We start from the raw sequence: 12733 nt of genomic DNA on the forward strand, positions 1-12733 counted from the left end.
GGTCAGTGGTAATACATAAGAATGGTGTTCCCTTTGGGCATTTTTATGTTACTATGACTGAAAATTGAATTATCCCTTTAAAAATGAAAAAGGGAGTCATGATATGGTTACAAATTTCATCACATGGGTTTTTGTGATAAAAAAGTGCACCTGATAGAAAGGATATTTATAAATGAAGAACAGAGTTGGGTCAATTATTTGCTTTCTCTTGTGACATAACTTCTCTAAAACAGTGAGATATTCATTTAAGTCATTGGTACCTTGTGAAAATTCTTCATAAATACTTATGATCAAATGCAAAGCATAGGTTTAGAAACCAATACAAAATCCCTTCAGTCATATAAGTGCAATAACATAATGTGATTAACTCATTTGGTGGGGTTTTTTTTTGCTTGGGCATGTGGCTGTGAAATCACAAATGTGTGTGATTAAAATGACATCCTGTTGCGTAATCGTTCTTTTGAAAAAATGAACTGTTTAAAAATAGAGAGAAAAAGGAAAAAGAAACACAAACAAAAAATCTCTCCTGAAATCCTTTAAATGATGTTGAACCAGCTTTGCAATTTCCCATTTGACCTCATGCAATGTTTTTATTTATATATCCTGTTAGTTCTAAATGTTCCACACTTGGGTAAAATCTGAACTACAAACATTTTTATTGTATTAAAGAGATTGTGTATTGAATGCAGGTGTTCATGGTCTGTAATACTTGGCAGTTTATGGAGATACACCAGCTGTACTGATACACAGGGGGGACATTCTATCTATTCACACATTGCACATATTGTAGAAAAGCTAGAATTCCCGTGATTGTCAGAAATCTTGTACGTACAAGTTGTAGCGCTTCCATAGAAAATATAAAGTAATCTCTGATAGGAAAGCCATTTTTATTTCATAAACAGCATATCCCTTATCATTATTGTGCTTTATTGCAACATTCATTGACATTTTGTTTAGTTAAGTATTGAAATAATTAAGTTAAATATTTGTTTCTGTTTGCATGGCTCATTTATGTCAAATTGATACCACATATTTTTGTAAGCTACTTTGGTTAAACTGTTAAAAATAAAACTTGAAAGTCATACAGTTAAATTGATAGTGTCATGATCAAGGCTGGAAACAGAGGAAGGAAGAACAAAATGGGAGTAAATCTTGAAAGACACAAACTGAAGGGGAAGGATAGCTAAGGTGCTTTTGGGCAGCATAATGTTAAGTATCACTTCACAGGACAAGAAGTTGGTAGTCCCTCTCCATATGAAATGGTGAGATCCCATATAGAATAGTGTTAGTTTTGGATCATACTATTACTTTGCACGTGTACAAATTCATCACTGATTTTAATCTGTTAGGTGGATCATTGTCTTCCCTTGCCTGGTCCAGGTACCAATGGGGAGTGGGATGAGAACATTGATCCATGCCTCTTTGGGAGCTTCTCTACTTAAAAAAATATTGATAAATCAAAAGGGGGAGGGGCGTGAATAATGTTTCTGAAGGACTGTATTATAGGGAAAGAATAAAGGAAATTTCTGTGAATGGTTTGGCTAAACAGAGGAGCGAAGGAGAGCTATAAGTGTTTGAAAGGTATGAACTAGGGATATTAGGAAGCAAGTAATTAGCTAATCGTGTAGTTGATTATTTGATAAGGGAGGAAGCTTTTGGGAGCTACCACCCACTGTGGCTGTGCAGTTTAAATGTAGTAAGAGCTGGGCCAGCGTGCAGCCTGGCTCTACTACATTTAAACTGCAAAGCCACAGCGAGGGTAGCTCCTGGACCTGGCGCGAGCCGGGATTGAGCCAGGCTTGCTCAGTCCTGGCTCGTGCCGGGACCAGCAGCCCCTATCCATGGGGGGGTGAGGTCCACGCTGGAATCCTCTGTGGACTGGGGCTGCTGCCGGAGCAGCCACTGTTTGCAGCCAGCCCGTGGGATGCGGAGCAGCCACTGCCCATAGCCAGTGGCAGCAGCACAGGAGTGGGGGGAGGCAGCACTGTGGAGACGGTGTTAGGGGGGAACCGGCTTTTAAGTAACCTCTCCCCCCCGCCCCTCCTTTGCTGCTGGGGAATGCGAGTAGTCGACTACTCACTTGCATCCCTAATATGAACACCGTGGAGAGCGAGGGAGGCATTATTTATGGTAATTCAACACAATATCCAGAATACTGGGGGAAATGGACTGAACAGGAAGAAAAACCTAATGCTGAAGTTTATTAAACAGTGAAATCATGCAGTGAACCCAGCAGAAATCTCATCACTTTAAATCATATTAGTAAACTGGGCAAAGGAACACTCCGGCCCAGTTCTGCATTGGCAGGGGGCAGATAAGACATGAATTGATGGGTCCCATAATACCTGTTCTAAATATTTTTTTTCTCATAAGAGGCTATAAAATATCATCTAAACTACTGGTAGTTTTTCTTGTCGTCCTCCCATCTACCCTGGGATGAATTTCCTGGGAATTACGGCTATTACATTCTATCATTGGGATCTATGTGCACGCGTGGTCATCAAATCTCCTTCCCAGTTAGCCAGAGCCTGATTAGCCAGAGCCTGATGTTGGGACTTTGTTTGAAGATCATATCCTTGCCAATGCTGCAGTGTTTTGTTCATGTCTATGTTGTCCATTCTGTATTTATGGGAAACAGACGTCTACATGTGTTCAATTTTCTTTGCAGGTTTGTGTGCTTTGCGCAGAGCACTGGGAGAACAAACTAACCTGTTAGACAACGAGATGGCTGGGTCAGTGATGGTTACTCTCAATGACTTCCTGCAGGGGATGAATGATATCAGGCCCAGCGCCATGAGGGAGGTAGCTATTGATGTGCCAAAAGTAAGTCACATTCCACAGAACATTAGAGACGTTGTTAAAGTTAAACCTTGTAAACTCATAATGAGGCTAAGAGAGGTCTCCAATAAATGTTCGTGCATCATTTTTCTTACATGTTAAATTTGTTTTGGTGTTGGCATTGGTTATTCAGCGTGAAAAGTAGGCACTGCAGTCTTATGTTAACTTATACTCTGTTCTCAAGATCTGAATAGGATAATTGATTAAAAGTCTAACCATGTACTGTGACGTAGTGGGGGTACCTGGCTGGTTTCTATGCTGCTGGCTCTGGGGTAACCCCCACTGGCTGCCGTGGGTACCACGACCCAGCAAAACAGGATGAGTCACTATGCAAACCAGTATGGCCAGACACCCCCCCATGGAGAGGAACAAAGGAAGGTGGAATGCTGCCCTGGCTGGGGGGGCAGGGCTGGAAGAGAGTTAGTTGGCTGGCTGTCTGGGAGCATGGAGGAGACAGCCTAGGGAAAGGGGCTGGAGTTTAGGGGCCCGGTCTCCCCCATCTCAAGGGGGCCTGAGGCATCCTAGCCCAGCTCTGTGACCAGATTACATCTGTGCTGTACTGTATCCTGGAGAGGCAATAAACTTCCTCTATTCCACCGGCTGGTGCAGTCTGTTTGTGCCATTTCGGGGTGCAGGAGACGGGGGACCCCCAACGCGCCGTCACACCATGTAAGCTTAAAACAGGCACTGAACAGGTCTTCGCTTCTAAGCCTCTAATATTGCAGCAACCAATTCAATTAGAAACAAAACATTGGCTTTTGCCACCAAAATCTGTTGAAACAAGGCTATGAAAAGGCTTGAGTGAGTGTATGGAGCCCAGCTGATAAATTGCATAGTGAAACAAGATTTGAATCACTGAAATCCTTGGGACTGTCATACTTCTGCAACTTTGTTGGCTTCAATGAGATTGCAAAGGTTTAATTAAGAGCAACATTAGACCTCCTGTGTGAGTCATTACTGGTCAGCAGTGTTTCTTAAGTGATCACTTTGCCTTCACAGTTGTGTGTGAATACGCTACTCACTCACCTGAAAAATTAGTTACAACTCGGGAAAAAAAATGTACAGGTATCATTTCAACTTAACATGGATGCTGATTCTGTTAACATTTTTTTAAAAGTTCAGTCTATCTTTTGTCATTTATTTGCTAGCTATTGTGATGAGTGGGAGCCACTTAAGGAACCTGAGAGCATATAATTACTGTGCATGTGAATAAGCAAATACATAGAAGGATGTATATCCTTCACATTTATCTTAATATTGGCAAAATAAATATTTGTGCTTTTATATTAAGAAAATTCCAGAAAACCAAAAAAGGCATATAAATCCACTCTAAGACCAAAAATAACCTGTAAGAAAGTTATTAAACATCATTGTGCAAAGATGAATCAACACAGCCACACAGTGATAAGTAGTTATTCCCAAACTACGAAACAAGAAATCAAAACGTTGAATGGTATACTCCATTTTATAGTCTATATATTATGCACTATGGAACAAATCTGGTTTTGTTATGCTATTGAAATCAGTGGAATTATTCTGGATTTACACTCGCAACATTCAGGATCAGTACTTCTGAAATCAAGAATGGAATCTGCCCCTCTCTATTTCAGTTTGCTCTATCTGGATAGATCCTATTATCTGAATGTCTCAAAGTCTATTTATCCTTGTAATAATCCCTTGTGGGGTAAGGAGGTACTATTATCCTCATTTTACAGATGGCTGACACACAGTAAATGTATGTGCCTAAAGCCACAGAGGAAGTATGTGGCATAACAGGGAATTGAAACTAGGTCTCCTGTGTCCGAGGCTAGGGACCTGACCATTACTGCTAGCGTCTAAATTATTGTTCTTCTCAGTGCCTTCCTCCTTATGTCGCAGTCCCTTTTTCCATAACCATAGTCATCAGACTGCTATTTAAAACCATTTCTTTATTTAAGTGGTACACCAAAAGTGTTGTACATTAGCAGGCCTTGGGCTTAGCCAGACACAGACCTCATTCTGTCAAGACTTAAGACATGCCTGACTTAATTAATTTCATTGGGACTCCTTGTGCCTAGAGAAATCTTTTCAGGATTGGTGGTGTAAGGAATACAAGGAAAGCATCAGTCCTTTTATAACATTCTGTCTTCCCATATTCTTACAAAATCATACTGTTTTGCATTTAAAAAACCCCAATCTTCAAAACTTCTGAAGTTCTTCAAGTTATATAGGGGCTGGTTTTGACTTTCTGTGTATGCATGCCACAGCAATGCATAGAACATACACAAGGAAAATGAATGTGCAGAAATATCTGTGTTAATCAGAGCTGTTCAATTTATGTTGGTGTAATTGCGCTTCTATTAGGGTGTGTCTACACTGCAGGGCTTAACTCGAAATAAGCTACACAAATTGAGCTACGTCAAGTGTGTATCTTATTTCGAAATAAGGAGCATCTACACAGCACTTATTTTGAAATAGAGCACTCTTCCTCTGACTTGCCTTACTCCTTATACAATGAGGGTTACAGGAGTTGGAGTAAGAAGTCTTCCAGCTTGACAGTATTTTGACACTATTTCGAAAAAACTGCCTGCTGTGTAGATGCAGACTAAATTATTCAGAATAGCGCAGCAGTGTAGATGTACCCTTAGTGACTACATGTGTTTTATGGTCACATTTTTATTAGTGCGAGGGGACAAGTGTGAATCAGCAATAGATAGGTCACTGATCATTTATTGTAATGTTGTGTAACAGGGCAACTGACCCATTAGATGGAACACCCCTCCTTTTCCAGTCCAGGTGTGCTCTAGTTGAATATAATGTCCCTGGGAATTCAGAATCCTGAGCGAGTGTTTAGAACCTAGACTTTAGAAAGAAGAGAGTCCTGAGAGTAGAGAGAGGTGAGAGGAACACTGAATTTAAGCAGTGGATCCAGATCAGGCTAGACTCAAGGAAGCAAAGGGGTCACCTACAAACTTCCCCAGGCTAGAGAGGGCTGAAGACTGAGAGCAGCACAGAGAGAGAGATGCCAGGACAGAGAGGAAGCCTGCCGTAGCATCCCCACTGCACTTCTGAGTGGGAGCTGCTAGAGGTAACCTCTCCTACCCCAGCCATGACCCACTTCCAGAGATGGAACTCTCTTCCTTAGCCCCACCCTGGAGCCTACACTTGATTGGATTCATGTTAGGTCATGGACATCAACAATTTTCTTCAACTGGATCATGGGGAAAAAAGTTGGAAAACCACTGGACTGGGGTAAGGTGTGGTAACACAGTTGTACATGGGAGCTGTGTTGTGATGAGAGACATTCAATCTATACGTGTGGTCGGGACTATCGAGACAATTGCACTGTTTGGATTGTGCAGGGGGAGTCCCCTAATACAAAATACTCTAGGGAGGGTCCTCTCTTCCTAGGAGTCCCCAGCATTGCACACTACCTTCTGATTTGTAGCTAGATATCAATCTAGTATTGCAAGCACAGTCTTGCTCTTGCAATTAAAGAAGATGGAAAATGGCATATCCAATTAATTGTACTTACAGTAGTACCTGTTTGAATGCCTACGTACTTGATTGTGAGTGCAAACCAAGTAGCTTGGCAGCTAAATGGGCGCAATTGCAGAAATATTTGGGGCCCATGCTCTTGTGCCAGTAATATAATTGACTATTTATGTCCTAGCGTACTTCTCTGTTTGGAGTAATAATGTGTGATTGTCCAGCCTCAGATCATCTGTTGGGGAAATCTCTGGAATTGTTTGCTCATCACAAGAACTGGAACCAACATTAGTTATAAATATGATAATAAGTTCTCCTCGCACCCCTTCACCTCTTTTCAGTATAATATTTACAGTTCATGGATTTGGGCCATTTTTCCATCCAGCACTTTATTAGCTGGCTGGAGGCCATGGTGCACTGTGGTATGTTACTTATATGCTCTGAAGTAATTTACACCAGTGCAAAGTGCTTTCTTGCACTAGGCTTACTATGTTCATATCATATTGTAGAAATCCTGGCTTAAACAAAAAAAAAAAAAAATCCCTAATGGAAACCAATCTGGTTTAATGAGAAGTAATTCATTACTTCCATTGGAGTCCTGTACCTTCAGTTATTTTTTTTTTCCTGGCTAGTGCATGCACTAACATTACAGCATTAATCTTCAGATGCTTTCACCTGCTTATTTATGTGAGGATAGGCTTCTTCTTCTACTCCAACCCCCCTTTAAAAAAAAAAAAAAAAAAAAAAAAGCTATGAGTAAACACTATCATGTATGTTACTGTTTTGGTAAATAAGGGTATGTCTACACTTGCACCCTTGTTCGAACAATAGGGAATGCAAATGTAGGCATTCAAAATAGTCAATGAAGCAGGGATTTAAATATCCCGCACTTCATTAGCATGACCTCGCTGGCGCATTACTCCAATCAACAGCTGTTTCGAAAGTGAAAGTGCGCGCTGGGACGTGTTAGTTCGAACCAAAAAAGCAACATTACTTTTTGAGGAGTAACTCCTGCAGTCTAGCTATACCCTGTTGGGTTGAGACAGGATGTGTAAGCTCTGGGGTGGGAATGAGGGATTTGAGTGTGGGAAGGGGTGAGAGGTACAAGATCTGAGAGGAAATCTGGATGCAGGAAGAGGTGGAAAAGGGGAGGCTGGCTTGGGGAGGGGGCTCCAGGCCAGGCAGTGTTGGGGTCAGATAGAGGGGTTGGGGTACTAAGCAAGCCACAGGCTTATGGATGTGAGGGGCAGGAATTTGGGTTGGGGTATGTAAGGGGTTCAGGGCAAGGGGTTCCAGTGTATGATAAGCTCAGATCTAGGATCTGGGGGAAAGGGGAGTGCTGGAGTGTTATGATGCTGTGGCCAGATGGGAGCTTGGCCCCAATTGGGGGTTTGTTGGGCAGGCTTCATTTTTAAGTAAAATACTATGTCAAACACAAAAAGTTTCTGCATTGTCTTTATTTATGAGAAGGGCAGGGAACCTGTTTTGAATTGGGGTCACTGACCCACAGAAAAGTCAGTTGGGGCCACACAAGTGAGATGCAAAAAAAATAACACCTCCAACTCCCCCCCAAGTCTCACTAATGTGGCCTCAACTGTGCTGGTGGAAGCAGGGAACATGGTACTGGGAAAGGGTGCTAGTGGGTGCCTTGGGCAGGGGACAGGGTGCCAGTGGGGTCAGGGGAGAGGGAACAGGGTGCCGGGAATTTAGGGGACAATATTCTGCAGCAGGGGACAGGGTGCCAGTGGGGACAGAGTTCTGCGGCAGGGGAGAGGGAGAGGGTACAAGGTGCCAGGAGAGCAGCAGACAGGGTTCTGTAGCAGGGGACAGGGTGCCGGGGGAGAGGAGACAGGGGACAGGACAGGATGCCAGTGGGGGGCAGGGGATGGGTTTCTGCAGCAGGGAACAGTGTGCCAGTGGTGACAGAGTCCCCTGCACCCTCCTCCTCCCAGGACTCTCCCCCCTCCCCCCCGCAGAGGAGGGAAGCCCTGTCACATGCCTCCTGTGGGACCGGCGCACATCCCCCCACGGAGCATGGAAGCCCCCATCGTGCGCCCCCTCCAGGCTTGACTCTCCCCTCCCGCGGAGCAGCGAAGCCTGCGCATGCGCCCACGCACCCATTCCCTCCCGCGGAGGAAGGAAGCCAGCCCCGTTGCGCGCTTTCTCCGGGGCCGGCGTGAGCCTCCCGTGGATCAGGAAAACCCCTGCGCATGCCCCCTCCGGGACCGATACCCTTCCCCCCGCAGAGAAGGGAAGTCCCAGCACGCGTGCCTCTGGGGATTCCCCGCGCAGCCACAGACCTGGGGCAATGAAGCAGCCAGCGCATTTCTGGAACCCCTGGAAGTGACATGCAGCTCAGGTCGTCTGTCCACCCTGCAGGAAGCCTCCACTACCTCCATTGTTGCTGGAGGCATGTAGTGGGGCTTCTTGGGGGTGGGAGGAAATGGGGGGGGGGGCCTGAACACCTCGCGATCAACAGGTCAGGTCGATCACGATCGACGGGTTGGTGACCACGGTTTTAGGATAATATTTTTCAGTTTAAAATTGACTGTTTTTCATGTCAGGGCTGGTTAAAGTAACCCTATATAAAGCAAATGACAAAAGACATAGGGAAGGTGGGGTAACATACCTTATTTTAAACCAGGAATAAAGGCAATTTGATAAAGAGCTCATTTCTGCTTTGTTTTTGTGCCAATACCGTTCTGTCTTTGCTACCATTGTATTTTCCTACAAATGTAACATCTGCTTTTCACCACCATTGAAGATAAAAAAATGCTTTGCTTTATCCTGAAAACTGCAGAGAAATTAGTTGAAATGTGCAGACTTTTTCTCTGCAGTCCACATCATTTTGAGCAGGGCATTGACTGGGTCTTTTCATTGTCCTAATAAGCTCTAATTTTTATATGCATCTTACATTTCAGAGAGAATTGAAGGGGAGGGTCATTTAAATATATTTAGTGTTTTATTAAACTGAGTTCTGTTGGTTGTATTCATTGTAATAGAAAATCAGTAAAAACCACGCTGCTGTCCACACCATTTTAGTTGTTGTACAGTAGTATACAACACATTTATCTTAACTTGTAAGAGCAGTGTCAATCATCTGCATTATTTGAATGTTGAAGACTGTCTGTTGCAATACTTAGTTTTCCTGTTCAAAGGACACCTGATTTATTGATACGGAAAGCAATCAAGACTGACTTGGAAGAGGAATATAATGGATAGTGGAGCTTGTTTGGATCCAGGATAGGAAAGGCATGTCCCGGTGTAAAGGTGGCACATGATAGTCCATTTCCTAGTGTATATTTGCATTCCCATATTACTCCACATATTCAGTGAGTGCTACATGGAGTGTTTGCGAGTGGGAACAGTGGAAAATGTTTGTATGATGTCTGCAAGAATCTGTTGAGAGTCCTGTACTACTTCATTTTAATGGAACTTCTCTTGAATTTCATTATGTGTAACCTCTTTGGAAGACTGCACTTGTGTGTCAAGGACGTTGGAGAAAAGGAATGTTCTACATCAAGAAGTTAATTCTGTGCTTCAATGGTTTGGGGATTCTGCTAAAGTAGCTATTCCTCCCTCTTCTCTGGGCTTCTCAGAATTCTCTTTGGAGCCCTCAGGGTTTTCCCTGCCTGTTTTTTGTCCTATTGTAATTCAGCACACTAAGACTTACACCTTTCCAGCCAAAAAAGTTTTGGATGAGACCTCCTTTGGTGCATGTCTGCTTTGTTTCTTTATTACTTGCTGCTTCATAACTGTCTAGAGAGTTCCTGTTCTGCATCACATTCTCAGTCTTGCTGACTTGGAGAGTTAAATATTTAGGGCCAGGAATGAGCACTATCACAATCCCTATGAGTTTACTCTCGGGGGCAATTCTGCGTCAAAAAATAAAATGTAATTAGGTGAGAACTGATCACATTATGAAAAGTCCCTGGTAGTAAAAATTAGCAAATGAAGCAGTCTCAATATCCCAGACCCTGGGAGATCACAACCTTCATTATAGAAATTCTAGATAAACAAGTTAGCCAGGTATTTAACCTCACATGCTGTGTTTGAAAAATCATGAGACTCACTCCTCTTTCTGCCTGCCTACCTACCTTCTTAACAGTGCAGTGCAGTTTCTAGGAATCAAACAGTGACTTTTCCTCATAGCACCCAGACTCCAAAAGGGAACTTATCTAAAATGAGTCTTCAAGTTTTTTTACACCTGTGTGTCTCAAAGGCAGTCTTTTACTTCTCTCTTTTCTCTTTTTTTCATGAACACCTTTTGTCCATGGTAAATGGCATCGAGTAGTGGAACAGACAATGCATGTTTGCGGTGTTATTTGAACAGTGCTTCTGGGTACTTTTTTCATGTGTCCTTATTACATTTTTGTTGGTGTGCAAGGTGTGCACAAAGCCCATTTTGCTTGTTGCTTCTGAAAATTTTAGTAAATTACTGATAACGTATTCCATGGTAGAATTTTCTTCTGCTTAACATGTGTGTTTTCTGTTATAATCGGTGTCTAACTATGTCCACTAGAAATATGTGACATTACTGCTGGAACAACCAGTTCATTTTTTACACATGTGAATTAATATACAAATTAAATATAATAATAAGGTTTTAAAAATTAGGGCAGTCCATTTATCTCTTTCCCTTTCCTTGGAAAAGTATGCTGCTGTTCCTGTTCCGTTATCAAGATAATTTGGAATTTTTGAAATTTTGTTTCATGTAATGTATAATGGCTTTTAATAAAATTGTTTTCCAGCAGTGTTAAAAAGCTATAGAAAGTGTTGTCTTGTCCAGCTACTAAAAACATGCACAACTGTAAATATTTTCTTTTTTATTTCTGTTAAAGTTAAGACCTATTAAAACATGGTCTTAAGAATGTGTCTGTGCTTCATTCTAATTAAAACTCTGTAAATTTGTCTACCTCTTACTTTGAGGAATTAAGTGTCATGCAGTTTCTTAAATTACTATTTTCTGCTTCATTCAGTGTCTTCAGTAACTTAGTTTTTTTCCCCAAAATAAGAAACAAATGCACAACTATGTGTAGCTGTGCAAGCCCATTTACTACTATTTAGCTAATGTTTGTTCTTTCAGGCCTATTTGTATGATGGAACAAAATCAAAAATGCTCTTTTCTGAAACAGCACATTGGAAATGCGTATTAGCATTGGCAGGTAGCAGAATTTGAGGTATGGCAAGTTAGCAAAATTGGCACCTTGCTTTGGCAGTACATAAGCCCTAGCCACTCATTCCTCAACTACTCGATTGCTTCGAGTCAGAAACAGAAATCCTCTCTTTTCTCTGCTTTGATATTTCTCTTAACTTTTATTCCCCCTTTAGCTAGTGCATCTGTACTTTTCTGAAGTGCTGTCAGCTGTGTGTATTTTTATGCTTCCTTACTCAACCACAGTTGTTTTTTATTCAGAAAGTAGAAGCTGTTGATTAAAAATAATATTTTTTTTCAGTGCTTCGCTAATATTTTCTCTTGGTTGTTCCTAGCACGAGGGCCTGTCTACTCTGAGGGCAGCAGGTCATCAACTCCTTACTTTCTATTAGCATTTTGAATTCTTCTCTCTTTTTAGTGGATGCCCAATGCAGGTAGACATGTGTTTTTTTTTTTTTAAAGGAACTGCACTATTTTGTCATAAGACAGTCAAACAGATGTTTTTTATTCGGTTAGAGTTCACTCATTTGCTCCTTTGTTCTAGGTTTGCTGATGCTTGTTCTCAGGCAGCATTGCTTTACCCAGAAGTAAAATCATATTTTTAGTTTCCAGTGTTCAGATAACAGACAAATAGCACCAAGAAGGCAATGCAATTGAGCGAGATCACCTGATTGGAGTAGCCTGGCAGGGAGAAAGTTGTCTAGATCAGGAATAAGGGTGATAAAGTTTAGGTTTTTGATTCCTTCTCCCTCCCCCCCCCACCTGCCATGAATTAATCTCCTTCCATCCATCTCCCCTATCACAGGCACCTCTTTAACCTCCAATCCTTATTCTTCCTTCTTCTCCCTTCTTGTGTCTGCCTCTGTCAAAGCATGGGTGAATCACAAGAGGAGAGTCCTGACTTTATAGTCATTTAATCTATTGCCTGTCTTTGAAGAGTACCAATTTTAAGAGACCACTCTCTCAGAACACAAGTTCAGCTGATTCAACCACCTTCTACTATGGAAGCTTGATGTCTTTAATATCTAAAGAAGAATATAATGGATGCTGTCACGAGAGGGGTGTAATACAGACTACCTACTCCCAACTTAGAAAATACAGGCAATTATATGGGGTAGGGAAAATTATCACAGTTTTCTTCACAACTCTGTAAGAAAAGGGAGAGCTCATTTTAGATTAACTCATCATTTTGAATAGGCTATATTATATTAGTGGTATAGAGTGTCCCCACTAAAAGTCGCTCAGTATACATCCGTTCCACACTAAAGTCAT

General features: G+C 42.0%; 1 protein-coding gene across 8 annotated transcripts in view; it reads left to right on the top strand.

The window, feature by feature from the left end:
• AFG2A (AAA ATPase AFG2A) overlaps window positions 1-12733 on the top strand; it is a 286867-nt gene that overhangs the window by 42538 nt on the left and 231596 nt on the right. For all 8 annotated transcript variants that reach the window (XM_075929854.1, XM_075929857.1, XM_075929855.1 and 5 more), the window contains exon 10: window positions 2669-2823. In XM_075929854.1, coding sequence (XP_075785969.1) covers window positions 2669-2823 — 155 coding nt within the window. The remainder of the gene's footprint in view (window positions 1-2668; window positions 2824-12733) is intronic.

This window comes from Pelodiscus sinensis, chromosome 5 (assembly GCF_049634645.1).
Source record: "Pelodiscus sinensis isolate JC-2024 chromosome 5, ASM4963464v1, whole genome shotgun sequence".
NCBI classification, from domain to species: Eukaryota; Metazoa; Chordata; order Testudines; family Trionychidae; genus Pelodiscus; species Pelodiscus sinensis.